The following is a 27,254-nucleotide window of genomic DNA, read 5'->3' on the forward strand; positions in this document are numbered from 1 at the left end:
TAACCACAAACTGAGAAATAACTGTCTAAATTAGTAGGCATTTCTAGTTTGATCTAAACCGTTGCTAATATTTTGTGTGAATGCTTTATATCCATCAGTCAAACGTTACTTGTGGGAATTTTCTCATACAAGCTAACCGAACCTATGAAGAATTTTATGCTCACTTAAACAATTTCGAATTTCATAATATCAACCTGATTGCTAGTGACTGATTTTAAAGTAATTGCAATACTTTAAAATCCATCTCCCTGTGTCTCCAAATCAAGTTCTAAGGAGGTGAGGGAAACCCTTTAATAAGTTTTTCCCAGTGTCGCCAATTAAAAAAACTGGGGAGTGGGGTGCGAAAAGATTTTTTTGAAATCTTGAAGGGGACAAATCTGCTATTATTTTTCATTTTTCTTTCTATAAAAATACCAAATCAGTTTATTTTCGCTAAAATAACCCCAGAAAAGGTATTTTTCAAAATCTAGGAGGATAAATTCTCATAATTTTGGGGGAGGGGTCAAAATGTATATTTTAAAATCTAGGGGGGATATTTGTCGTTTTTTAAATGAAAATACCAAAAAAGGACATTTTCAATAAAAATACCCCAAAAAAGATATTTTTCAAAATTTGGAGGAGTGACACAAATGTGGAGGGGCGGACACCCCCCCCCGCCAATTGACACAACGAGTTTTACCAAAAAAAAAATCCCCCCTCTAATTCCATGATGGAACGTGTCCGTTGATTTAATTGGTTTTGTCTGTACCAGATTTTCGATCCAATCCCGGTTTTCATTAATTATATATCAAAAAGGGAAGCGAAATGCCTGCATTTGGTTCAAATCTATTAAGTGCACAATAATGCATTTTGAAGGAGAGGTGGGGGCTCCTAAACGTCCAAAATAGGCAAATCGTTCGAGAATTAAAGGACTTTGTCAATAATATGTGCAAATGTCTTTCCTAAAATTTATATAATAAATATGTCATAATATGTTATATAATAGAATATGTCATATTGTCGTATTTTCATGAAACTGATTACAAAAATTTGGGCCTAAATTAATGATCTGAAACAATTTTTTGGTAAAGTCTCAGTTTAACACGTGAATCTTTAATGAGGTTTTGAGGTAGCGAAGACCTCAAAGGGTCTGTTAGTTCGATGTCGAACTAACCGTTAGTTCGATGTCGAATCGTTTTGCAGTAAGACCGTATCCGGGGTTTTATTACTATTAATAGTACTTACAAACAGGAGATAAATTTTCTCTCTGAATCGGTCTGAAAACTTTGCTCAAACCAATCCAGCAAATTTGGGCATAAAACTGTTCTTTTTGGGAATAATAAATTATTTCACTCACTTCTAGAACCCCCCCCCCCCCTCTGAAATATTTATCTGACACATAAAAATGTAACAAAAATGAATATATAAAATTGTATGCATATTTTTGTACCCCCCCCATAAAAAAACTTTTGTAACCCATTTCCCCACCCAGAAAAAAAATTCTAGATACGGCCCTGCATTCAAGTTTGACTGAAAACAGGGTTTAGGCTCATAGCCAAAAGCAAACATGAAGGCTATATACGCAAACATTATTTGTGCAAAATTTATTTGTGCGTGGGCAGAGCCGTTAAACGGGGACGGCAGCAGTGGTGCCGCGGCGGGGGGTTTCCTACTTTGATACCTTTTTTCACTTTGATTCGGCTTTATTTGCTTATATTTGAATCGGGAGGGAGCGCTGCAATTAATTTTCCCTGGACACCACCAACCCTAGGAATGACTTTGTGTGTATGTGAAGTGGGTGACTTGAAATAAACGCTAATCATAGGTGAATTATTAAAAAAAACAAGAATAGGAACATTCGATTTTCTTTTAATGACTCGATTTTCAGGTAATATTCGATTTTTTTTTCTTTTAATGACTCTTAGGATTTGTATCCTTGTGAAGCTTTTCCCTTCTGTTTCTGGTTGTTCTTGGGGCCAAAGCAAATGATAGAGCCTAAGAATGATAACTTTCTATAAGAGAGACGTCTTCATATTTCTGTAACACTTCAAGTGAACACAGCTTCGCTGGCGTCAATTTTGGAAGAGAGAGCAGGGATACCGATGTCCCGCAGATTCTTTGGAATTTTTAATGAAAAAATTAAAAACACAAATTTGCTCCTTCGTCTCATAGATATTTTAAGAGCTTTTATTGCAATTTTTCAGGCTACTTTATTTCATGAATAGTTTTATCCCTAATTTTTACTTTTAATTGTATGGAAAATACTCTCTTTTATTTGCACGAGCTAAGAGGTAACTTTATTTTTGTCTCCCTTTTTAAACACCCAGCTTTTATCCTCTTATAGCAGAAAAACTCCCAGTTCAAAACAACATTTATCACAATTAATTGCAAGACCCTTTTGTCAACTAAGTACAATAAGGAACTCCAGCGTCGTTCCTTTCTTTCCGTAAAAGCCTTTTGAGTACATAAAAAAGCCGTTTTGGACGTGTCGGTTATTCCAATTGGGGAACTCAGTCAAATTTAAATGTTATCAACTGAGCATGATTCCTCCACTTGACTTACTAATGACGCAATTCTATCGATTACTACTTCTCGACCAATAGGAGCTTAAAGGGGGCGGAGTTTTAAGGACTTACTAACGCCTATTTCAGTAAATTGTTCACAAACTTATCAAAACGGTTTAGCTCCTGTATCCTCCATTGATACCAAACTACATCAATTTAGTAACTGTGTGAAAGCAGATCACGTCATATCACTTTGATTTTAAGCAGGTTGTGTTCGTTTGCAAGAAGGTACTTAGCAATCTGGATGTGTATCCGAAAATGACAATAAATAACATGAACAGTGCAGCAAGCAGCCCAAAACGTGCAGTGTCATCCGCAAGCAGTGAAGCTGCAGCAAACGAACCTGACTGCACAGGCAGTGGTAACGCATCTAAGTCAAAATTTATGATTACTGATATTTTAGGGAATAGTGACAGACGGAATGAGGTCCCTGTAAGTCTCCTAGCACAAGGACATTTGCTCCATCATTCTCTGCAGCTCCCGTTTGCTGGTCACCCAGGACTGTTCCTTCCATACGGAAGACCATTGCTGTTTCCCAACGTTGAGCAAAGCTCTGATACAACCCCGAAAGACTTAACTTTAAGAAAAGATGAAAGTGAACTGAGTGACTTTGAAAATGAACAAAATGATGATTCTGATCATGATAAGAATGATGTTAGTGATGATGAGGACTCCATTATTTGTAAGTTTTTTTTAACATTTTAGACTTCAGAAAAAATTATCGGGGCTCACAAATCTTTTTGGCGAGACAATTTTTTTTTAAGAGGTTAATTATATTGCACTGGTCACAAATAATCAAAGGAACATTCAGATTTCTTATAAAAAGCTGGGCTATAACAGATCGTGTTACGAAGGATGTTAATGAAACTTTATGGGATGGGTCTACAGGCTAAAGTATGTCCCGGGAAGATATTATGAAGTACCTACCTCCGCTCCTTCTCCCTCTAGAGGGTCCTGAAATTTGTTTACATGATAAGTCTATATCCATTGAAATTTTGACAGAGCAACATTTTACCTTAATTTTCAGTTATCAGTTTCTATTTCTCTGGCTTTAGTTCTGGAAATGCAATTCCTGTTATTTGAGTAAAATTTCAAAGACATATCAATGTTCGTTTTTTTTTCGAAATTTAGGAAATGTATTAGTATATCTTTTAAACCTTATAAATTGGGATTGAGCTAAGTTGTGAAACTGAAAACAATTTTGTCGTACTTCATTTAAGCAGAAAATCTATTTTTCAAGGTTTCACTTTTATAACACACAGATTTTTAAAGGTCAGGACCCTCTAGAGAGAGAAAGAGTGGAGGTAGGTATTTCAAACTACCTTCCTATTACATACTTTAGTGTGTAGGCCCATCCCTGAAAGTTTCATTTTCCTAACCTAGCCCCTTCCCAAGATAGCTAAAAGTAGCAAAAGTAGAATTTTCCCATTTATTATTTCTAAGTTTGCTAATAGTCTGGGCTTACTCATCATAAGCTGGTTTATGATTTCGAAAAATACTGCGCAAATGTATGGGTATTTTTTGCCAGGAATTTTTGTACTAGTCGATACAAAATCAAATACTGCATTCACCTTTTGGGGCAACAGGTGGCAATTTTCAAAGGCCTGAAATTTTGGCAGTGTTTTTCAGCCACAAAAACGGATTCGAATATTTTTTCTTAAGTTTTGAACTTACTGTCGAGTAATATAATGGTTTGGGGAACTGAATTTCCTTCTTTTTTTTGTTACAACTATATATATAAAACATGTTCTTCAGTAGAGACCTAATTCACCAAAACTAATGTTGCCATTCATATTGTGGTAGCTGTCCAAAACATCAATTTGCGCGACAAGCCTCTGTAGAAGGCAGTATCTGAGTAGGGGCAAAGAACCCAAAGCCTGAGAATAAATCTTGATCTTCTTTTTTCTCAAGAGCCATGCAAGGTGCTAGTTTTAAGCTAGTAATACCCTCTCTGCGCTATTTTGTTTAATTGCATTGTTGCCAATAGCAAATATATTATTTTATCTTCTAATATAAAATGGATTTCCTTGTCGGACACAAATGCGATAGTCTTTAACTTTTCCCCTTCCTAGGACAAACATTTATCGCATACCTCTTTGAGATGAAGACTCACCACCAAACACATGCATGGGTGGAGGGTCTAAGGGAACGACCCTCCCCAGATTTTCAAGATTATTTTAAATTCCTGCGTACATATCTGTACATAAAACAAACAATACTCCACCGAACATAAATGAGCATGCGTTTCTAAGGTCTAATTGGGGGGGGGGGGGGGGTTGAGTTTAGCTTCAATACTTTTGGAATCCAGCCAATAGCCGACGGACTTTACCTGTGTAATCTACGAATACAGCCCTAGTAGCAAGTTTAAGATTACAATTTTCTTAGAACCTTTTCTTAGAGCACGGTCCATTCAACCTAACAGGCTACTTTTCTTCATCGAGCCAAGGAAAAACTTTGGTATGCATAGATATTGGTGTCCATTAGGGATCAGGGACTGTTTTGCCCCTTCCTCTAGGTTTTGACGAATATCTGTATTTGTATTTTCGTTAAAAACTTACAACAAATCTCCCTCCTCCTCAGGATTTAAAAAAAATGACATCAGTTCTATATATGCGTGAATTGATATCACTGTGTGTGGATATGTTTATCCAATGACAAAATATATCTGAAGGGAAACTAACGAAAAAATGTTCTCATAATCGTGTGTTTGCTTCTGCTTAAACGAGTGTAGGCTTCCGTGTAAAAAAGTCATGCCTCAAAACTTATTTCTTTTTACTAGCCTTGTATTTCGCACAAAAGAACGAATCAAGAGTTATTTATCTCCCTAGAAATTACATTGTCATGTCAGACTAGAATAATTTGGGTTGTATATTTGTCCATTACGGGGGGGGGGGGTTGAACTCTATTAGTACACTTTAAAGACAAGTATAATTAAGTATTTTATAATCTTTTGAAGTATTTTTTAGAGTTTTATATTGTTTCCTTCTAGAGAGTGGAAATTCTAAACAAATACAATTTAACCTTTTATCATTCATGGTGTTACGTCTTTTAAACTAACAATTGTGTTTTTTAAGCATTATACTACTTACTTATTGGTCACACTGTTTTTTACTTTTTTTTATTCGTTTGAAAACCCTATTCATCTTCTTGGAAATCTACAGCTTTGCGCAGAGTTAAGACAGAAATTTGAATAAGAGAGTGTTAGACCACGAGCGGTTTTTCTGTGCTGCTTAAACGGTTATTGATCTGGTTTTGCAGTCAATCACACACATGTGCAGGTTTTTTATTTTCAGGGGATTCTAAATCTTTCAAAAAAAAACAAAAAAAAACAGGCGCATTATGCAAAAACTGCTTATCGTAAAAATTTGCAAAAAAACACAGAATCTTGAGACAAAACCGTATATAGGATCTTGATGAGGGAGGGGGGTTAAACCACCCTTAGGGTGGGCTCAACAGAATAAATGAAACCATTCCATGGCAAGTCAGACTGACTTACCATGACAAAAAGAAAAAGATCAGCGATAAAGACAAGAAACGAGAAAATAATGTGAATATTTGACCTGTATTAATTAAAACGTCCTCAGCCCAGATGAGAAGCTAAATGAACAGAAGCAGAAACAAGAAACGATAAAAAGCTGGCACAAAAAGGAGAAAATGACAGACAAGAGGTAAAACTGGAAAAAAAACTTTAAAAAGGATAAATAAGATTAATTAAAACCAGAATAATAAATCCAATGTATGATAATTCAAGTTTGCCAAGTCGTGTTAGTAACAAAATCAAATATAAAAACATATTTTCACCGTTAGATAGTCTAAATTCAAATGTTTGGTTTTGCAATTTTCCATATAAAAAAGAATTATTTAACCTGTAAGATTCCCCATGTATACAGCCTTGTTTTGGGGGGGTTGATCTCAGAGACCACATCCTACAGTCAACGACATTTCATATGTATATAACTTCGCTGAATTAAAATGACCGAAAAATTGCTAAAAATAGTTTTTCTTTGGCTTTAAAATTGAATAAAAATAGCATTAATCACCTTAAAAAAACGAAATTCATTGCAAATTTGTAAAATTACTTTTGCTCCGGTTAAAATTAAAGAAAAACAGCGTAATGGCCCTTAAGTAAATAAAAATTCACTAATTAGTCCAAAACGAAATAGTAGGCTATGTTATCTAATAGAATGTGGACATTTTCCCATGCTGACAGGTGTGCCTCAAATTATTTTAATGATGTCGTTTTCACTTAGCGAAATTAGCTTAAAACACAGTAATCAGTCATGGCTGTCTTGATTTAAATAAGTTATGTTGAAATACAGCTACTATTATCTGCCGACATTTATCTATGTTTTTTAAGCATACTTATTAATTTTAGTTTTCCTTTTTTATTGGTATTGCACAAACTGTTTCTCAATTTTGTGAAATTTTTTTGCCGGACATAACACTTCATCTTTTAATGAGGGTAGATGTCAGTGCCTTCTAATAAGATGTTCCAATTAAACAGAAAACGCCCTACTTACGGGTCTTAAAATCAATAAAAAGAAATTAGCTATTGCCGATATGCATTTAGGAATGTTTCATTTAAGCATCCAAAGAATCCCCACTCCTCAGTAGCAACTTTTAACTACTAAACAAGTCCCCCCTGAAATTACATCACTCCAACAAGGAGGTCATCCGAAACACAAAAAACCTCAAAAAACGCATACAAAAATTTGTTTATGTCCGTTTTGTTACGTTTTTACGAGTCAGACAAACATTTTTGGGGGGGGGAGGTTCAAACCCCCTAACCGACCCCCTGGATACGGCCTTGGTTTTCAGTCTATTTAAATGATGCTTTTAACCTCTAATGATATTGATATATTGAAATCTCAATGCATGAAGGTAAAGTTTGGAGTACCGCAAGGATTAGTTCTTCGACAGCTATTACTTCTTGTGTAATCACGGTAGCCAGTAAGGGTTATTTGATTTAAATAAGTTAAGCTGAAATATGGCTACTATCATCTGCTGATATTTTTCTTGTTTATTTTTTAAAACATAGTTATTAATTTCAGTTTCATATTTTTGTTGTTGCTTAAATTTTCTGTCTAAACTTTGTGAAAATCTCTTTTTTGCCAGACAGAAAATTAGGCTAACTATATTAATTTTTTGGCTGCTATGCTGATAATTGTCTCAATGGCTTTAGCTTTAGCGCTTTTAAATTGATAAGTTAACTTAAAAATAGCAGTCAGTCATGGCTGTCTTAATTTACATAAGTTATGTTGAAGTACAGCTACTACTGTCCGTGAACAAAATTAATGCTATATTAAATAATATTATGTTTATTAATTGCCGTTTTATTCTTTTTATTACTCAATTCCTTTTAATCTGTTTATCACCAGGCACTGAATTCGAAATCTGTTAATATATTGACTATTCCATGTTAACAATCCTCTTTACAATCAGTGGCGGATCCAGGGGGGGGGGGAGGAAGGGGGCGCGCGCCCCCCTAACGTAGTCTAAAGTAGTGTAGTTTACTTATAATTAAACTTGCTCCTAACGCAAGTTTATCAGATCAACCTATTTTGCGCCCCCCTCCTAAAAAATCCTGGATCCGCCCGTGTTTACAATTGTCTATAACTATGTTATTAACGTAATGTTAACCTATGTTTATATTACTTACGTGAAATAGCTCAAAACCATTAAATAGCCACTGAGCAGACATGAACGCGGGGAGTTTAAGCCTAAGGGTCAAGAAGCTTACGATTTCCATTGTGTCTCCTACACTCAAGGCCGTATTTAGGGGAAGGGGATATGGTGAGTCTGAACACTCCCCGAAATTTTTGCCCGATTCGCAAAAAAAAGTAGCAAAATGCAAATAACTAGGTTTTTGAATACGTTTTGTAAAGTTTTTTGTACCCCTTACCCTGAAAAAATCCTGGATACGCCCTTGTACACTTTTTACATGAATAACCTGTTTTAGGAGATTATGACAAATTCAATCTCCTCAGTGGTGAGCCCCCCCCCCCCGTGGTAAATTTAACTATGAGTGATGTCAGTTCACAAGAATTTAGGTGGGAGGGGGCATAATACATTTTCAATATATAGGGTGGGTTATGTGTCACTTTTTCTACTAGAATACGTTTTTCATGAAACACCCCCTCCCCCCCCCCCCAAAAAAAATCAAAATCTAGGGAGGGTTTGACACTCCCCCCAATTGGTATCACTGGTCTCTGTACCTAGGCTACTTTATTTGTCTTTATTTAAGTAGGTTCTTTTAAAGCTCCGGAGAATCCATGCTTTTAGCTTTTTTGTGTTTTAATGGACATGACGAACTGACTTGACGAACATACGAACTGATTTGACGAACATATTTACGTTTTGCTGCATCTACTTTTGTATACCAGTATTTAGTTTTTTGGTTTCTTCATTTTAAAAGAAAATTCTCCGGAAGAGAACTTGAAGGGAATTTTACGATTTACAATTGCTGGGATTTCCTCGGTAATTACCTGCATTTTATATATAATCTTGAATTTTTATTACCCGGAGATATAGTTGAAAGGATGCGTTACCATTTATGCAACCTACATGACAATTGCTAATGACGCAACCTATGAAGAAAGAAAATTCTAATCGAAACCAATGATCTTGAAAACTTGACAGTTGACATTTTTTTTTTTTAATCACGTTAAATGTGCTTACCAGTCAATAATTGGATCAATCGATTTATATTCATGGAAACCAAGGGCAAAATAGATAATTATTATATAATTATAATCTATTTATTTATAATTTAATTAATAATAAATAATAGATAATTATTAAATCCAATATTGATTTAATATAATATTACAGCACTTAGTAGTCTCAATTCCTGAAAATTGGGAAGGGAATTTTTTGTTTTTTTATTTTCATTAAAAAGGAATTTTCAATGAAAATACTTAAAAAGGGCATTTTCTCGAAATATATTGGGGGGGGGAATTTAAGGCTAGTGCACGCCCCCTCAAATTGACGCTATTGATAATACTAACTTAACTCTTATCAACATAAAATTAACTCCTCTTTCACGCATATATGGATTATGATTCTGGGGGCACGTGATCACACTATTTCCTTTGATTTTGATTACCAATTTTATTATAAAAAAAATATAATCCCTAGATTTTTGCAAAAACATTTTGCATTCCCCATGAATATCCGTGAATTGATGCCACTGATGGTGCTCCAAGGTATAAACCTGGTGGCATAGAGTGGACTCGGTGGAGTTAGAAGAATGTACTTACTTCTTCTTGTGGCGGAAATTAGGCATACCCACCTTGCCCAGCATCAAGGGTCTTCGAGACTTTTTTGGTTCATGTTCTGTGGTTTGCTGCCACCTGCTCTGCAAGTTAGAGCCACAGGGTTGTTTATCTTCGTCCGAACTTTCTGAGCCCCCAGATAGATTTAAGTGTGAATTGGCCAGGTTCCAACAGTTTTTCCGCTTTCCTCTTCAGCATCTCTTCCATGAGCTGTTAGAAAATTGTGGGTTTGGTTATTAAAATGTCTCCTAAAGATAATTCAGAGAAGGTTTTTTTATTATAAAGCTATACTCGAACTGTGTACATAATGTACTTGACACAGGTACTTGTGTGCATAACGTACATAATACACACTCGAAAACAAACCGGCTTTATCTATCTGCATTAAGAGAATATTAGCTAACGCTCAATGGAAAACAAGTGACGGATGAATACATTGGACTTATATAATTTGGGCCATATGTTTGTACATTAGGGGTGGTGGTGGTGAAGTATTTGGACAGTGTGAAGTTAGAAAACATTTCTAACTTCATAATATGCAAAATAATTGTAGCTAACACATTTTTCGTGCAGACCCACTGTACTTTACCCCCACCCCCTAATGGGCAAATATATAGCCCAAATTTGCTTCTAAAGTATAATATTTAAATTATATTTTGGTATATTTCATTAGGATTAACCAAACTTCACTTCTCGTGTGTGTACCATTATTTTCGACATAACACCTTTAAATTAGGTGTTGTCTTCTTAGACCACACTGCCGTTCTAAGACTAACAAATAACCCTTCAAATGAGGATAAATCCATTTATTTAGACAGTGAAAAAACAGGTACAAAGGTCCAGATAAAGATCTATAAACTCAACATTTGTTTTGCAATTAGAAGCCCCGGAAGGCTTTGCCACTTTCATTGGAAATTTGTTTTACATTTGGGCAAGATTATAGAAGAAATTTACATCAAGAACTTTGAATGAACTTTGTCATTGAACTCTCTCTGAAAATAATCTAATGAATAGTCCGGAAGTTCATTATTTTGTGAAAGATCCGAAAATTTATTTATTTTGTTGTATATGCATATACTAGTTTCCACTTTATTATTTTAATACTTGTACTGAAGACGGTTGCTGTATATGTGATCGAAATATCTAGAATTTTGTACCTGTTTTTTTTTTCACTGTCTAAATAAATGGATTTATCCCAATTTGAAAGTTTATTTGTGTACCGTTATGCACACAGATACCTTGACATGCACCATTTGACAGCAAAAAAAGCTACAAAATCATATGTTATTCAACAGCAGTTTGAGAAACGAAAAGTCGTTAACTTCCTTTATCAATGTTCTCAAGCAGTTAAATTACAGAAGTTCTTACGCTGTTAAGCAATGTTTGCATAAGCAGAAATATATTTACCATTTCTTTTAGTATCTATTTTAAAATCATTGAAAATATCCTCCTTCTCATGAGCTAATAACTATTCTAATATTTGCTTTAAGAAAAAGATGATTTGTTTAAAACAATTGTCACCAATTGTTATAGACGGTAAACAGTATCAGAACCCACATTAAACGAATTAGCAACCCAATGCGGCAATTCTCACAAAACCGCTAATGGTTTGAGCTAAGTGTTGTCATCATAAATTTGTTGATCATAAAAATTATTATATCTTTCACTTCCGTTAAAACAATACTTTAACACTGTTGTATCATACCTGACAGGTGTGGATTCAACTAAAGTTGTCAGCAACTTTTTCTCTTTTTGCGTGTCATAAAGCGCTCTTTATGTTAGATTAGGTGCACCTGGGTGATTTATTGATTTTATTTACTTTTCAAATACATTATCATAAAAATAGGAAAGATTATAATGTCACCAAATGACAGTTTAATTTTGAAAAAAACCCTCAAAATTTCAGACATTTTAGTTTGAAATACCTTTCTCAAAATTCTTGAATGTCTTTGAGATTTACACTAATCTTTAAGGAGTAGTATAATTCACTGTGCGCTAAAATTTAAAAATAATTGTTTGTTTCCTGTAATTTTATAATGAGCTGGTATTGTTCCAAAAATATCAAAATTGCTTTCAGTAATAATTGATTTAATGAAAATCCAATACCGGTTGACATTTCCCAAGTTTCCCCTAACCGAGTTTCACAACAATTTTTAATTCTTCTTAAAAACGACGGTCAAAGCGTACATTTGTGGAAAGGTCTACTATAATGAGCTGCTGTTTAAAAATGAACTAAATCCAATACTGCACTGCACTCAGTGATGACGGCTGCACTCAGATCTGTGAAAATACAAAATACTCGCACCAAGGCCCCTAAAAAACATTTTTAGAGTGAAAATATACAAATCACAGGAAAAAAACAAGGTCAACCCACATTGAATTTCTTATACCATTGAACAAGTCTTGAATCACCATGATTTGTGATTCAGAGTCCCATCTCAAACATATTACGACCTAGTACATGACCTGGGGTGATAATTGAGGGTGACATTTAACATACCGTAGGGTGGTAGAATATTAGTATGGCACAGAAAATCCCATCTCAGGGTCTGCTAAATTGGGTAAGTTAAGAAAACCAGTAACTAATCATTATTAAACATCTAAGTATTGCATTAAACTCCAAAACTAAGGCTTTTTCGGGGGGTGGGGGGTGGGGTGGGGGTTGTACCCCCCCCCCCCCCCAAATTTTTGGTGGACTCGTAAAAACGTAAAAAAATGCATGTGATCAAATTTTTGATGTTTTATATTCCCCCTCCCCCTGAAAATTCCTGGATACGGCCTTGCCTAACCCAGTGACAATTTTGACACAACCATTTAATGCTTACTTCAAACGTTTTTTCTACATTCCTTAAATACTTTCTTGCCTCCATCGACAGGGATCAAATATTTTCAATTTCCTCTCAACGGGTTGTAATTATTGATAAGGCCATTGATACCTTTTTGTCCAGTAAATCTTAATTCCACCATCTGCTGATAACATAATTCCAGGTTCATTAGCGAGATATACAGCTGCGGCATATTTCAAGAAGATAACCACAAATAGTATTGTGACCAGGACCGTGTTCAGGGGGAATTAGGGGATTTGAATCCCCCTCACCCCCGAGATGTTTGTCCGACTCGTAAACACATAGTAAAAATGCAAAAAACACATTTCTGATGCCTTTTAAAGTTTTTTTTATACCCCCTTCCTTCCCACCAAAAAATACTCCCAAAAAAATCCTGGATACGGCTCTTTACAGACCAGAAACTTACAAAAGTTTGTCATATATACATGTGTAAAACACTTGTATTCGTGTATTTACACACATAGGTGTAGAATACGGGCGGAGTCCAATGCCCGTCCAGAATGAAACTTTGGAGATGCTTGCCCCCCCCACATTTAACAATCTTGTCTGATATGTCTAAAAAACAGCATATTTTTGGCATTGTGGATGCCCCCCCCCCCACTAAGAAATAAGAACTGTATGCCTATGTTTACAAATTTATTTACTATTTATCTTTTAGATTTAAAACTTAATAAACTGACTAGATATCTACTGTATTAGACAATTGATTGTTCTGATTCAGTGGCTCTCGGATACATTCTGTGTTTCGGTCTTTGTGTATGTGTGTGTATTTTGTTCAACACATGCACACACACACACAAAACATTATTTACGTTTTTAGTTGCCCTTTTGTCATCGGCAATACCCAAGGTCGCTGGGCTACCTTAAGTGAAAGGTGAAAGTTGAGAAACAATTATTTTATTTAAAAAAAAAAAATTCACGACGAAGAATATATAAAAAAGAAACAAAATATATCAGCCCTCAAGGCCCTACGGTCGGGTAAAACAACAGGGAACGTAACAATGCAACTACATATTAAAGATAGTGAATAGTGAATAATAAAAACTGTCAAAGTAAAGAAATAGCTTATAAAGTCATTACAATATACAAGAGAAAAAGAAGAGAAAGAAAATCAAACCCCAGTGAAGAATTCACCCGTATTTTTTGTAAGGCCGTAAAAGAGCGGCACCTACGATCTGACGCAGGAGGTGTGGTCCAGGTAATGGGTAGGGGCGTCGCTTCAGGGAGGGAGGAGCAGTTCCCCCCAATAATTTGGAGAAAACACTATTATATAGCACATGCCCCTTGACTATCCAGATATGGACCCCACTTGGGCCCCCCCCCCCCCATCAAAATGCTGGAGCAACTCCCCTGGTAACGGGACACCCAATTTAGGGATTAAAAGAATCTGGTATCACTAAATTCGTTACTACCAATTTTTGCATCACTCTTTTTTAGCTTAAGTCAACGAGTTATGGGGCCAATTACACAAACCCATTAATTGCTTAACTTTCTTTTATCGTAAAGTACCGTCTTTTTAAACACTTTTAAATCGCTTCGCTTAACATGAGTCGTGTAAGTAGTTATTATGGCTAATTATTACTGTTGCATCTGAATGAACACCCCATCTGGTGACCGGTACAAGTTATCAAGTCCAAGCTTTAAGTTAAACAACAAAACCACAAAAAGGGGTAACAATTAGTCTGAGCGAAATTTTCAATAGTCGCTTCCTTTATACTATAATAAATATGTCCGGTTGTTGAGTATTTATGATCCTGGAGCTGAGTAATAAATACCTGGATTCGATTACAATTCTCTGGAGTCTTCCATCCCAATTTTGCGACAAGCCAGTGTTTTTGGCTTCTGAATCGACTTTAAGACTATTTAGTTTGATAACCAAGTTATTGGTTTTATTTGGTCTGGGACGAGGGTCAGTGGTGTGGTTCTGTAAGCTCAGCCAGAGTCGACCCAGCTCTAAATGGGTACGTGGAGAAATCTGGGGAAGGTAAGCAGGAAGGGTGTGCGAGAGCACAGGATGGCTGGCCCCCAACCCCTCATTGCACTTCCTGGCTGAAGTACCACGAAACGGAGATCAGCACCGCCGGTTTGGACCTTAAGGGTCTAGTGCCGTCATACTTACTTACTTACTTATTGGTTTTAGTAAAATAAGAAGGACCTTAATGTAGTGTCACAAATGTGGTTACTACTCATTAAGAAAACTATCCTTGAATCAATATTGATTGCAAAAATTTTCAAGCTTTCCATTGAATTATCATATAGCTTGGCCTTATTTCTTTTGAAGGCTATTTCCTTCACCATTACTTTTAGCCGTTATGTCTTTTGGTCATGTAAATTCAAAACTGCAACTGATCACAATTTCAAATTTTAAAAACCATGTGTTTGATTTTAAATACGAAAAACTGTTAACTCTATACACCAAGGTCGTATAATTTCGTTGTAAGTTTACCGTCTCAAAACATCATTCTTGATAGACCCAATCTTGCATGCAAGCATTAGGGGAGGGGAATTTGGACATTATTGGGCTTGAATTATAAGGTATACAATACATTTATTTCAATAGTTTTATAATGTTCGATTGTCCTCTGTGAATACCTAGTATCTAAACAAAAATTCAATTTGAGTTTTAGATGGACCTCCCCTAACCTCGACGCTTCAAGTCCAAGAGTGGAGTCAGAAAATTTCTATCTGATATGCTTTTTAAGATACGAACTCGTGTTTTAAAGAGGTAAAAACATAATTTCACCGGTTTTCAAAAGCTAAACCATAATACAGACATAAAAGAATTACCAACCCCTAGTATAAAGCCTACGTGAAGCAGAAACGAAGACAGGGGAAAATGTATTGGTGGAACTTCATCTCATCTATTTCTCCCGTTCCAGAAATGAAGCAAATTACTATTTTGCGATATCCTCGAAAACTTGAAAAACGCAGGTATTAGATTGCGCTAGAAGACTACCACTTAGTGTTGTCACGTGTCTTCCACGCGCAGTATATCTCTCGCTTGATCAGAGTTGTCACCTGTAGCACGAAAGTGCTGTAGGTGACAACCCATAAGCATGACATAGCGAATAAGGATGAGGTTAAAAAATTCGAACGCAAATCTTCCAGTTATCTTCTTCGTAATAGTGGAAAACAGAGTATTAAAAAGCAGGGGGCTCAAAATCGATCCCTCTCTTACACCTTTTAAAAGGAGTATGGGTGATGATAAATTTCCATCTGGCAGTTTAATACGAATTGAATTATACGAGTTGACGCCAAGGATATTCAATTGAAAACGTTGACTCTTCTTATCGACACTAGCTCCAGTTCGCACTCATGTAATTAACCCATACTCTTTTAGCTAGACTGTAGTATTAAAGAGGTCAAAGTAAATGATATAATCCAGTAAAACAGAAAAAAAAAGAAATGACCGAGTAATCATTTGGAATATAAAAAGTATCATTACCTTCATTAACCTTCCGCGTTCAACAATACAAAAAAAATCCTACAAAAAAACAATACAAATTTATAAATTATAATAATATTGTAGCACGAAAGTGCTACTTTAGCACTATTTCGTCATTTGTAGCACGTGCTACATTGAATGTGACACTTTTTCTCTTATATGACCAAATTAAAAATATAGACACATAAAATGCAGCTGGAAGATGTCTCTCATGTCAAAATATATGGTAGAACATTCTTTGTGCATGATAATAACCTAAATATGTTTGAATACTATTATAGGTTTGATGAAGGGTGGTGGTGATTGATTTTAGAGTGATATCAGGAGGCACTAAAAATTAGAGATGTAGCTCAAAAGCACATAATAAATCATAATTAAGATACTTGTGCAACATCGGACTTATTGCTTTCAACTCAGTAAGAAACAAAATTAAAATTCTTATTAACTGGAAGAAAGGTAGGCCTACCTATCATAGTCACGTATGTAGGAATTTTGTCGTGGGGGGGGGTGAAATAAAATAATATATTTGACAATGTAAATAAGAAGTACTCAGAAATCCAAGAAAATTTAGTATTTTGCAAAGGGGGGGGGGGGCAAGGCCCTCTCCCTGTGTGCGTCACTTGCCTACCAAATCTCAAGGATTTGACAAAATATGAGAATATAAGGAAGAAATTTGTGAAGACAGTTATTAAGACAGCGAATATTTTGACTGTATAATCAACAGCCACCATCAGTGCAGTGTATATTGCACCATCAGTGCACCATCAGTGCAGTGCATCAGTGCAGTGCAGCCACCATCAGTGCAGTGTGTATCAGTGTATATTACAATATACAACAAAGAAGAAAAAATTACTAAAAAAGACAGCAATAAAAAATTGAAACTAAATCACATTCAAAATAAATGTGACACATTTGGATACTGTTTTCTTTATTATTGATATATTTTGATTCCATTAATTTATATCAGTATAAAAGTTAAACAAATAACGCTGAAATTTATAGAAAGAGGAGTATGTTCTTTCAGTATCCTTATCCACATTTTACCAATTCTACCCATTTTACCATTTACTAATTTATCTAGATGAACCTGGACCAAAATGAGCTACTGGCCATTCTCTTATATCAGTAAATTATAATAAACTCAGGAAAATTGGGTATAAGATTTATAATGAACCCTATAATTCGTTTTACCTCTTTCCAAATGATTATCAAAACATAGCATATATTTGAGAAACAAATAAATGATTCTTTCCTTAACCTACAATAAAAGTGTCCAATGCTTAGTATTTACGATCAACAGCTCAAGTACACTTATTTAACCTACTATTGGCTCATTCCGATATCTTTAAACCCTCAAGGTTTTGGACAAAACGCAGTTTATTATAGTTAAATAAATTATTGAAACCTACTTAGCCAAGATAGTTTTATAATAGGAGTAAATCCTTTGAATAACCCTTTTCCATTAAGGTTTCCGGTGCTTTTCTGAGTATTAAAGGTGCACGATAGTGCGGGAATTTAAATTATTATCGCTACCAAAGAGAAACAGACACATTAATGTCCTACAATTCCGTATTAAAAATATTTCGGACAAGACTATAAATTTAGTTTATATTTTCTTTTATTTATCCAACAAGTTTCTCTTTATGTTTTAAAGGCTAAATATTGAAGACTTAGAGGTAGCTTAAAATAATTTCAAAGACCATTTTAATGGTCTAATAATTATTATTTTAAACTCCAGTATATGATCTAATAAGAGTTGTTTTCTCTAATGCTATAATCCAGTAATGCCCTGATAAAATATATTTGAAACTTCAGTACACGTATGTCTTAGATCAGAATTTCATTTTAATTTGAGGGGTTTTATAATTATGAGTTCCTTTTGATTTGAATGTTGAATGGTATTGCAAAACTTTTCATTAATTACTTTTTGAAGTTTCTATTTCAATTTCAGGCTTTTAATCTTTAATACCTTTTTCTCTTTGTTGTGTTTTATTCTCTAGTTTATTAGTTTGTTGTTTTTTTTGCAGCCTGTATTCAGATTCTATTTATTCAACATAATGCTGCTTAATTACAATTAATTAATTTATTCAAATTGCTTAATGAACTCACCCATCCATTTCATACCCTTAATTTTTTTGGCTGCAACGACAATGTTGAATTTAAACAAATTCAATATCCTTGATGAATTTAGAGTTACAAATCCCTTATTAAAAAAGACCGTTATTTTCTGCAATACGTTACGTTTCAGTGGAATTTTCTATTTCCATTTCTAGACAAAGTAAGAGGGCCTATTTTGTTCTTATTTCTAACTAAGGCTTGATAATATTTAAAAAAACACTGAAGCCAAAGTAATTAAAAAAATAGCAACACTAAGGCCCTATTAGAGCCAACTAGAATCATTTGCACAAATAGGATTAAATACAACAAATTTAAAATAATGTCAAAATAACTCTTGCCTTATTTTTCACAAAAGATTTATTTTATAGGGATTCAGGATTTCGTCAATATTTATAGGGCTTTGTATTTCACCCATTCTTTTGTCTGTTTTGGAATATGTCTGTTTTATTTCAATATGCCCCCATTTTCTCTGAGAAAAATTAAGTTATGCTGCATTGGACCGTATCCAGGATTTTTGTTGGGGAGGGAGGGGGGGGGGAATTAAAAAAAGAGACACAAATTTTTGACACCTTTTTTTGTTACTTTTTATGAGTCACACAAAAGTTTCAGGGGGGGGGGGTACACCGGGTAGCCCCCCTCCTTGATAGGACACTGATGCTGCTGAACAGACAGATAAGCAGATATTGATTTTGATGGCAGATCAGCTCTTGGAGGGGGGGATCTGAAATAGAACATAAAATAAGTACGCTTGTAGGAAAAAAACAAGACATTATAGGGAAAATCAGGATGTTTCGTTAGAGAGCCCCGGGCATCTGTTCTTTATCATCTGGGACCAGCAGCATGAAGGCTTCAATATTTTAACCAGGATTTAGAAAGACGTATATATATATATATATATATATATATATATATATATATATATATATATATATATATATATATATATATATATATATATATATATATATATATATATATATATATATATATATATATATTGTACTTTTTTGAGTTAAGTGGATTACATTTTGACTGTTCTACCAGCTTTACTGAGTTCTGATGTCTGAACAAATAATAAATATCATTTTGGTTCTTTTAGCTTATGTCCCCTAGCTTTTACTATCAGGTCCTTATATATTTGATCCGCTGTGAAAGAGACCATGTACCGAAATTTTATTTTTAACTTGCTTAATTCAAAAGGATGTTTCTGTAACCATTTCCGTTTGTGTTAGCATTTCTTTTATTTTTGAGATTTATCCTAGACCTGCAAGTGGGTCTGGAATGCTTTCTTTAGAATTAGTTAAGTATGAATGTAATTTGTATGTTTTTCTGGGTGAACTGAGGATTAAAGCACACTTCCCTATTGGGTTCCATCGACTATGTGTGATCTAGCACAACACTTCAGCTGATGTGTACTACTTTATGTTTTTGATACTGCGTCTTTTATCTACTTTATGTCTACTCTGAAGCGGTTTTACACTATAACACTATTACCCCACTAAGTCCTGTATTTAAAAGTATTAATTTTTCAGCTAAATCTGGAGACGAAAGATCTGAAAATCCACGTGATAGTGAATCAAGCTCTCAAAAAAACTCCAGCTCTTTGCAGAAAAAATCCAGAAAAGCACGAACAGCTTTTACAGATCACCAGTTGGGAACCCTGGAAAAAAGCTTTGAAAGACAGAAATATTTAAGCGTTCAAGATAGATTAGAGCTGGCAGCAAAACTAAACTTAACTGATACTCAAGTCAAGACGTGGTACCAAAACAGAAGGTAAGAGCAAGTTTATTTAGTTTATTCCGTATTTTAGGCGAGGAGGGCCACTGTGTGGCGCGTGCCACACGTTGGAGAATTTTTACCATGCAGCCACTTTGAGAAGTCATATATACCATGTGGCGGTTGCCATACAAGGCACCACACGTGTTTTGAGGTCTCAGGACCCTGTTTGGCAGCTGTAACTATTGTGGCTTTTGGTGCTAAAATATTCAACTAAGACTTATCTTCCTGTTCTTCCAAAAATTTATTTAGTCAAAAAAACATTCTGAGAAAAAAATCGTTTAACATCGTATAAGAAATATTTCTACTTATTGGAGGGGTTTAGTTACCAAATCTGTAAGTCCAATTAAAAAGCAGAGGAGAAAAGTTGAACAAAAGGACATTTTTGGTACTTTATCATACATTCAATAATCTGTTTGATAGTAATTCCTAGGTCCTTGAATTTTCTTATAGGGTGACTAAGCTCGGAGCGGGGGGGGGGGGTATTTTTGCGGGGGGAGAGGATTTACAAAAAAACTATAAAACGCATACAGAAGTTTGTTCAAATGCATTTTTGTTACTTTTTCAGAAGTCGGACAAAGATTGGAGAGGGGAGAGTCAAACCCATTACCCTCTGGATACGGCCTTGAAGGCTACTGTATAAGAAGGAGCAATTTGTTTAGTATCGTATACTGATTGAGGAAGTCGATCTCAATTCTTGTCTTGGGCCCTGCAATGCTATAAAATGAAGTGGGTAGTTATAATTCCTTGATAGGGAGGTTGTCCTAGAAAATTAAAATTTGTTTACCGAATTATAAATACTTTCAGGAATACAAAATTCCCTTATTTACCAAATCTGGAGTGACATTAAGCACACCACGGAGGAAGGATTTTTTATGGAGGACTGGATATTTTGGTGGAGAGGTGGAGGGTTAATACTTCTAACAAACCATAAAATCTGTGAATTACATGGGAAATAGTACAACCAATTTTTGGGGGGAGGGAGGTATCCATTCTGTGTATGTGTTGGGGTTGTTTTTTTTTGTTTTGAAACTTTGTTTTGAACCGAGTCTTTCTAATGTTAACGCTCCCTTTTTATGGTTTATATCAACTTCACATCTTAGATGCTTCGATGCCACTAGATGGATCCCTTTTTGATAAATAAGATTTGCATTAAATAAGATATGTAGGCTACTATTGTTTTCTTTATAACTACTGTGTTGGTTTAAGTATTTTGCGATGGAAGTGTCTTAATTTTTGGTAGATGTGCTGCTCAAACGACTGCTGTGGTAACTGTAAAGGCAGTATAGTACGTAACGTAAATTTTACCGGAAAGAAAAACAAAACTGATAAATTGTTCTGGGTTTTTCGATTGTTATTGACGAACAGCAGTTTGTAAAAAACAGATTATTATTGAAATTTCAAGATAAGCCCAACCCATTTTTTTCTGTAAAAAACTACAATGTTTCAGCCATTTCTGCAGTTAAGAAAAGGAAATTTTGAAATACAAAACCTCTAAATGTCTTGTGGACCATTTATATATAGAAGCAGGGATGGAACCAGTTGATTGAAAGTATAGTGTTCAATAGCGGGGTTTATAAATATCTCTGTGACAAAAAGTGTCACGAAACATGTATTGAATTACATCAGCTAGGTGGTGAAACTACTCCTACTTATCCTTTTTTTGCAACTTTGGTTTAATGTTACTTTTTCATACGATTTTTCAAGTCACTAAATTACAAAACCTTTTCAACCATTAAAAAGAGTGTTTAGTAATCTGTCTTGTGGAAAAACCATTGGTTTTTAAAGTACAATATTAGACTATTTAAAAGCTGCAGTCTGTGTAGTGTGTAATTATGTTGGATACAGTTCAATAATTTTTGTGGAGAATTTACACTAATATTTTTTTGCGGTAAAATAATAATAACTCACATGTGAAAAAAGTTAAAATAAACGATTTTCTACTTGATTGACTTTACTTGGTCAATCTTTGTTTTCCTTTCAGTGATGAAGGTCAACCACATTGTATGCAAAGGCTGTCGTCCAAAATCAAAACAAACCAAATGCAAAAACATTAAGTTTACAGGGTAAACAATCACTTTCCAGGCGAATTCTTTTATGTATTAAATAAAAAAAAAACAAGTTTTTTTAACTGAAAGTAAGGAACGACGTTAAAACTTAAAACGAACAGAAAGTATTGCGTATATGAAAGGGGCTGTCCCCTCCTCAACGCCTCACTCTTTACGCTAAAGTTTTTTATTGTTTTAAAGAAATAGAGTTGTGAGAAAGTCAAACTTTAGCGTGAAGATCGAGACGTTGAGGAGGGGACAGCCCCTTTCATATACAGAATAATTTCTGTTCGTTTTAAGTTTTAACGTCGTTCCTTACTTTCAGTTAAGAAAAAAAACTTGTTTTTTTATTTAATTTTTGAACATTTTTGAATTAATACAGGTTTTGATATTGGCTCACCATATATAAATAATCAAAACAAAATTTGCATATTAATTTTACTTTTATTTGGTTAAATGGCTTTCTCGGAACTTGTTTAATTTTATTTACAAACGTTTTTATTAGTAATAAATATACGTAACTTACGAATTAACTTACGTATCGAACTTCTATATTCATATATTTTTAATACATATATTAGGGGGTTCGTCCTCTAGTCAATACCTTGCTCTTTAAGCTAAAGTTGAATTTTGTTCCAATTCTTTAAAAATGACCCTTAATCACAAAGGCCGTTAATTAGAATAAATAGCTCTTATGAAAATACTAAAAAAATCTTTGGCTTAAAGAGCGAGGTATTGACTAGGGGGTGAACCCAATCATATACGTAGTATTTTCTGTTCGTTTTAATTTTTGATGTTGCTCCTTACTTTCAGCTAAAAAACTTGATTTTTTTATTATTTAATTTCTGATCTTCTTTTTTAATAATGCTGGGAAATCCTGCGCTCCCTTCATAGGAATTTCCCTTACCCCATGAAAACTTCCTTCATGGAAAGATCCTCCCTTATAACCCCCGACCCAACCACCCCCCCCCCCCCAACTACCAGAAAAAATCCCCCTGAAAACGTCTGTATACTTCCCAATAATCAATACTATAGGTTAACATTGGGTAAAGTTCATAACTTTCAGTCTTCCCCCGGGGACTTCGGGGGATTAAGTCATCCTAAAAGACATAGTTATCATATTTTCGACCATGCTGAACAAAATGGCTATCTCAAAATTTTGATCAGGTGACTTTGGGAAAAAAATGAGCGTGGGAGGGGACCTAGTTGCCCTCCATTTTTTTGGTCACTCTAAAAGCGCACTAGAACTTTTAATTTCTGTTCCAATGAGCCCTCCCACGATATTCTAGGACCACTGGGTCGATACGATCACCCCTGGGGAAAAAAACAAATGAACACACATCCGTGATCTTTCTTCTGGCAAAAAATGCAAAATTCCACATTTTTGTAGATAGGTGCTTGAAACCTCTACAGTAGGGTTTTCTGATACGCTGAATATGATGGTGTGATTTTCATTAAGGTTTTATAACTTTTAGGGGATCTTTCCCCCTTTTTTCTAAAGTCAGCCAAATTTTCTCAGGCGCGTAACTTTTGATGGGTAAGACAAAACTTGATGAAACTTATATATTTGAAATCAGCATTAAAATTTGATTCTTTTGATGTATCTATTGGTATCAAAATTTCGTTTTTTAGAGTTTCGGTTACCATTGAGCCGGGTCGCTCCTTACTTACAATTCGTTACCACGAACTGTTTCATCTTGAAGATAATCGATTGAACCAGATCAATGAAACTTTCAGAGATCTTCAATTGAACTGTTTCCTGAAAGTTGCATCTACCTGACTCAACTAATTTCCTTAAAAAAGCAAAAAGGCTTTGTCCTGGAAGCGATTGTTTCTAACTTCTTCAGACGCCATTACTGTAATTCTCCTTCAAGTGTCTCAATCAGACAGAAAACGAAGATAAATACTGTATTTTCAAATACTATCAACTTCAAAAGACACTTCTTCCAGTCTCTCAGATGTCATCAATCGATTCAACAGGAACAATAAATGTTATCTATTGAATTTACTTCAAGATTTATAAGTAGTAAATACTGTGTTACAGGTACTTGACGACCAGCAAAGGTCCAAGGTTTTAAAATCGTTGTATGAACTAAACCAACGTTTGGAAAAATCATTGTACGTCAGATCTGAGCTGGAAACATGACATGTTTTTCTGTATAAGACAATATAGAATTTTCCCAAAAATATATCAAAAGCAGCATATCCAAAAGGTTTCCAAGTATGGAGACGTGATCTCAGGGGCGTCAGTTGGTTTGGCCAGAGGGGTGTTTCTCCCCTTTGATTTCATCCCTCCCCTAGATCTTTCGATTGATTAAATTTCTGTCAACTTTCATTTGAGTAGGAGCTAAGATTAGCGAACAAGTATTATTGTCAGAAAAGTGTCTTTTTTCAAGTAAGAAATTGTTTCTAGTTTTCTATATTATTGCTTTAGGTAGCGGGCTGCTGATTCCCCCTGTTTTGTAAGGATGTTCTTGAGCAAACTAAACAAAAAAGCTGGATGTGAAAATACCGCATCAGTCGTAAATGAATAACGATATTTTTTTAATAGCTATTAATCTAATGTACAAGAACTTATCAAGAGCATGGGGAGGAAGTAGGCTATAGGCAATTAGGTAGGCCTCAGGGGAGGATACACAATTAATGTTTGGGTAAAATACCAACGATACTTGGTATCCCCAAATGATATTTCCACCCCTCCAGTTGTATAAGTTAGGACACTTTTGACCTTTTGGGGCGTATACGTGCCCCTAAAACTATCCCCAACATTTTCTTCTGGCTTCTTTTATCAGTAAATTAGGTAGGCCTATATATGCTCCAAATTTACCTGAAAGACTGTCCAATCAATCTGTAGAAAGAATAAATTTGCTCCCAAACTTCTTTTCATCTTAATCATATAATTTTCTTTTATTTCCAGAACAAAATGGAAACGACAGACCGCAGTTGGACTAGAGCTTCTAGCAGAAGCTGGTAGCTTTGCAAGTTTACAAAGAATGTATGGCGGGCCAAGTCCTTACGCATGGCCATATCCCACCGCAAGCCTTGCAGCTGTTGCAGCAGCCACAGGACAAGGTCCACCACCAATGAATCCAGCGACTATGGATTTGTACTACAGACAAGCTGCTGCAGCTGCAGCATTACAAAAACCTCTACCTTATAGATTATACCCTTCCAACCCATTAGGTCTTGGTGCTTTACCACCTATAAGCAATTCTTCAAATGTGGCATTTGGTGGACTTGGACCTTCCGCCAGTGCTGGACTGAGCAGCCTAGCAGCAACTGCATCGTTACAGTCTTTATATAGGACAGAAAGTTCTTGAGCTTTATGTGTGTTGATTTTATGTGACAATCAATTGCTAAGTGTTGGTACTGATTTGACAATGGACTAAAGGGCTCGTGGGCAAACAGTTTATAGTTGAATTATTCATATAAGACTTGCAAATGAATAGGGGAATTTCACAAAAATTTCCATGGAATGCTTAGGATTTATTTGTTTCGTTCAACGAATATTAGAAAATAAGGTTGATAGCGAGGGATTATCGAATGACGCTTTTTCTGGAACAATATTAATTTTGAGTATGCAGGTACCGGTTTATGGTGTGGATTGTGGCCGTGTGAGGCCACAATTTGGTTTACAATCATAGGAGGGGAAACTTACAGCACGTCTCCGAGGAAAATAATTTTTTTCTAAAAAAGTTCAATATTGTTACCCAGTATAATATTAGCTGAACAAAAATATTAGTTTGAAGTTTGAATAAATCAGAATTGTTTCAAATTTGTATGGTTCTCCTGGGTAACAACGCATTGCTGTTGGCTCTATTTGCTTACAGTTCCTATTAACCCAAAGTTTCAATAAAATGCAAAAGTTTCCTCTCTTATCAGTTTCTGACCGTCTTTGAACTGGTTGCGTTATTTTTACCATCAGGGGTAACATATTTTTTTTACCAACAGTCCATCGATTTGGGGCCCACTGCTTTCTGAAGACCCACTTAGGTTAATCTATTGTGGTAAAGTTTTTTTTATCAATAATGTACTGTTGAAAGCGTATTGTACTTAACGCTGAATGTATATAAATAAAAATATAACCAAATGAAGCTATGGCAAAAAAAACAATACATGCAAAGTACAAAGCCTACATATTCTCGTTTTTGTTTCAAGTTATTGTCAATCCAACAATCATATAATACTATTTACCCGAGGAACTTTCCAACACTAGGTCAAGCTTCAAGCGTGGCCAGACAAAATCAGGTCGCCCCCAAATATGGTTAGATGAGGTCATAAGAAAGGATTTAAACGAAACTCGAACTTTATGGGAGGGGGATAAAAAGTGTAACTTTGACTGGAATGAGGAGGGAAAAAAGTGTTTGCAGCTATGTTGACGTCAAAACATCTGAAATTAGTTGTTAGTAGCAGTACCAGTAGTAGAATCTTCAAAACTTAATTGGATCTGAGAGTTGCTTCCATTTGAAATTCTGGACTGCTGCTACTCAGATATAAATGGAAAAATCATATATGAAACTCATGGTGAATGTCTGCGATAGTTTTAACTAGTAGTGATTAGAATCTCTGGAAATGTGCCACCCGTGATGCAAAAATGTGTTAATCTTTCTATCAGTACCATGATGTGATCTCTGTTGTATATCTATAGCTTATTGAGAGATTATTCTGTATATTGTTCATTTGTAAATAGTTTGTATATTCATGTTTTGGTCGGAAAATATACGTGTTAAATCTCATAAATATGTTTTTTAGCAAACTGTATTATGCAAGAGTTTATAGGCTAGTCTTTAACTAAGGGTATAGGCTTCTCTTTAACTAATGCCTGGGTCAAATGCGTCGAACAGAAAAATCGTGCCGGTCTAAAGACGTCTTCGGGGGAAGGGTCTGCGGTAGACGTAGTCCAGGCAGACCTAGGAAGAGATGGCGTGAACAAACTTCAAGATCGACCGCTTGTGGCGTCTGAAGCAAGCATATGTCACGTATATCCCTTAGTAAACTGATCCATGAACGTGCAAAGGAGATCGCCCAAACCTGACCCAAAGGGATGGCCGGACATTAGCGATGAAGTTATTCTTTAATTTCTGTATCGTCAAGATTAACAATTTTAAAGTACATTTTGGGAAACACTATGACACTTTAAGAAATTGAGAGAAAGTAGTCGATCTCGAATAGTTGCTGTTGCTGATGAATAAGTGGCAGCTAAA

At 35.1% G+C, this 27,254-nt stretch overlaps 1 protein-coding gene across 1 annotated transcript; it reads left to right on the plus strand.

Annotated features, from left to right (window-relative positions):
- The first annotated feature begins 2,718 nt into the window (after nt 1–2,718).
- LOC148941591 (uncharacterized) lies at nt 2,719–26,784 on the plus strand. Its single transcript, XM_089104683.1, has 3 exons — nt 2,719–3,225; nt 19,759–19,999; nt 24,968–26,784. The coding sequence occupies exons 1-3, from the start codon at nt 2,802–2,804 to the stop codon at nt 25,368–25,370; spliced, it is 1,068 nt and encodes a 355-aa protein (XP_088960809.1). The 5' UTR covers nt 2,719–2,801; the 3' UTR covers nt 25,371–26,784.
- Nucleotides 26,785–27,254: the final 470 nt, after the last annotated feature.

The sequence above is a fragment of the Artemia sp. Qi Xiang Cuo genome, chromosome 18 (genome assembly GCF_049724085.1).
Source record: "Artemia sp. Qi Xiang Cuo chromosome 18, ASM4972408v1, whole genome shotgun sequence".
NCBI classification, from domain to species: Eukaryota; Metazoa; Arthropoda; class Branchiopoda; order Anostraca; family Artemiidae; genus Artemia; species Artemia sp. Qi Xiang Cuo.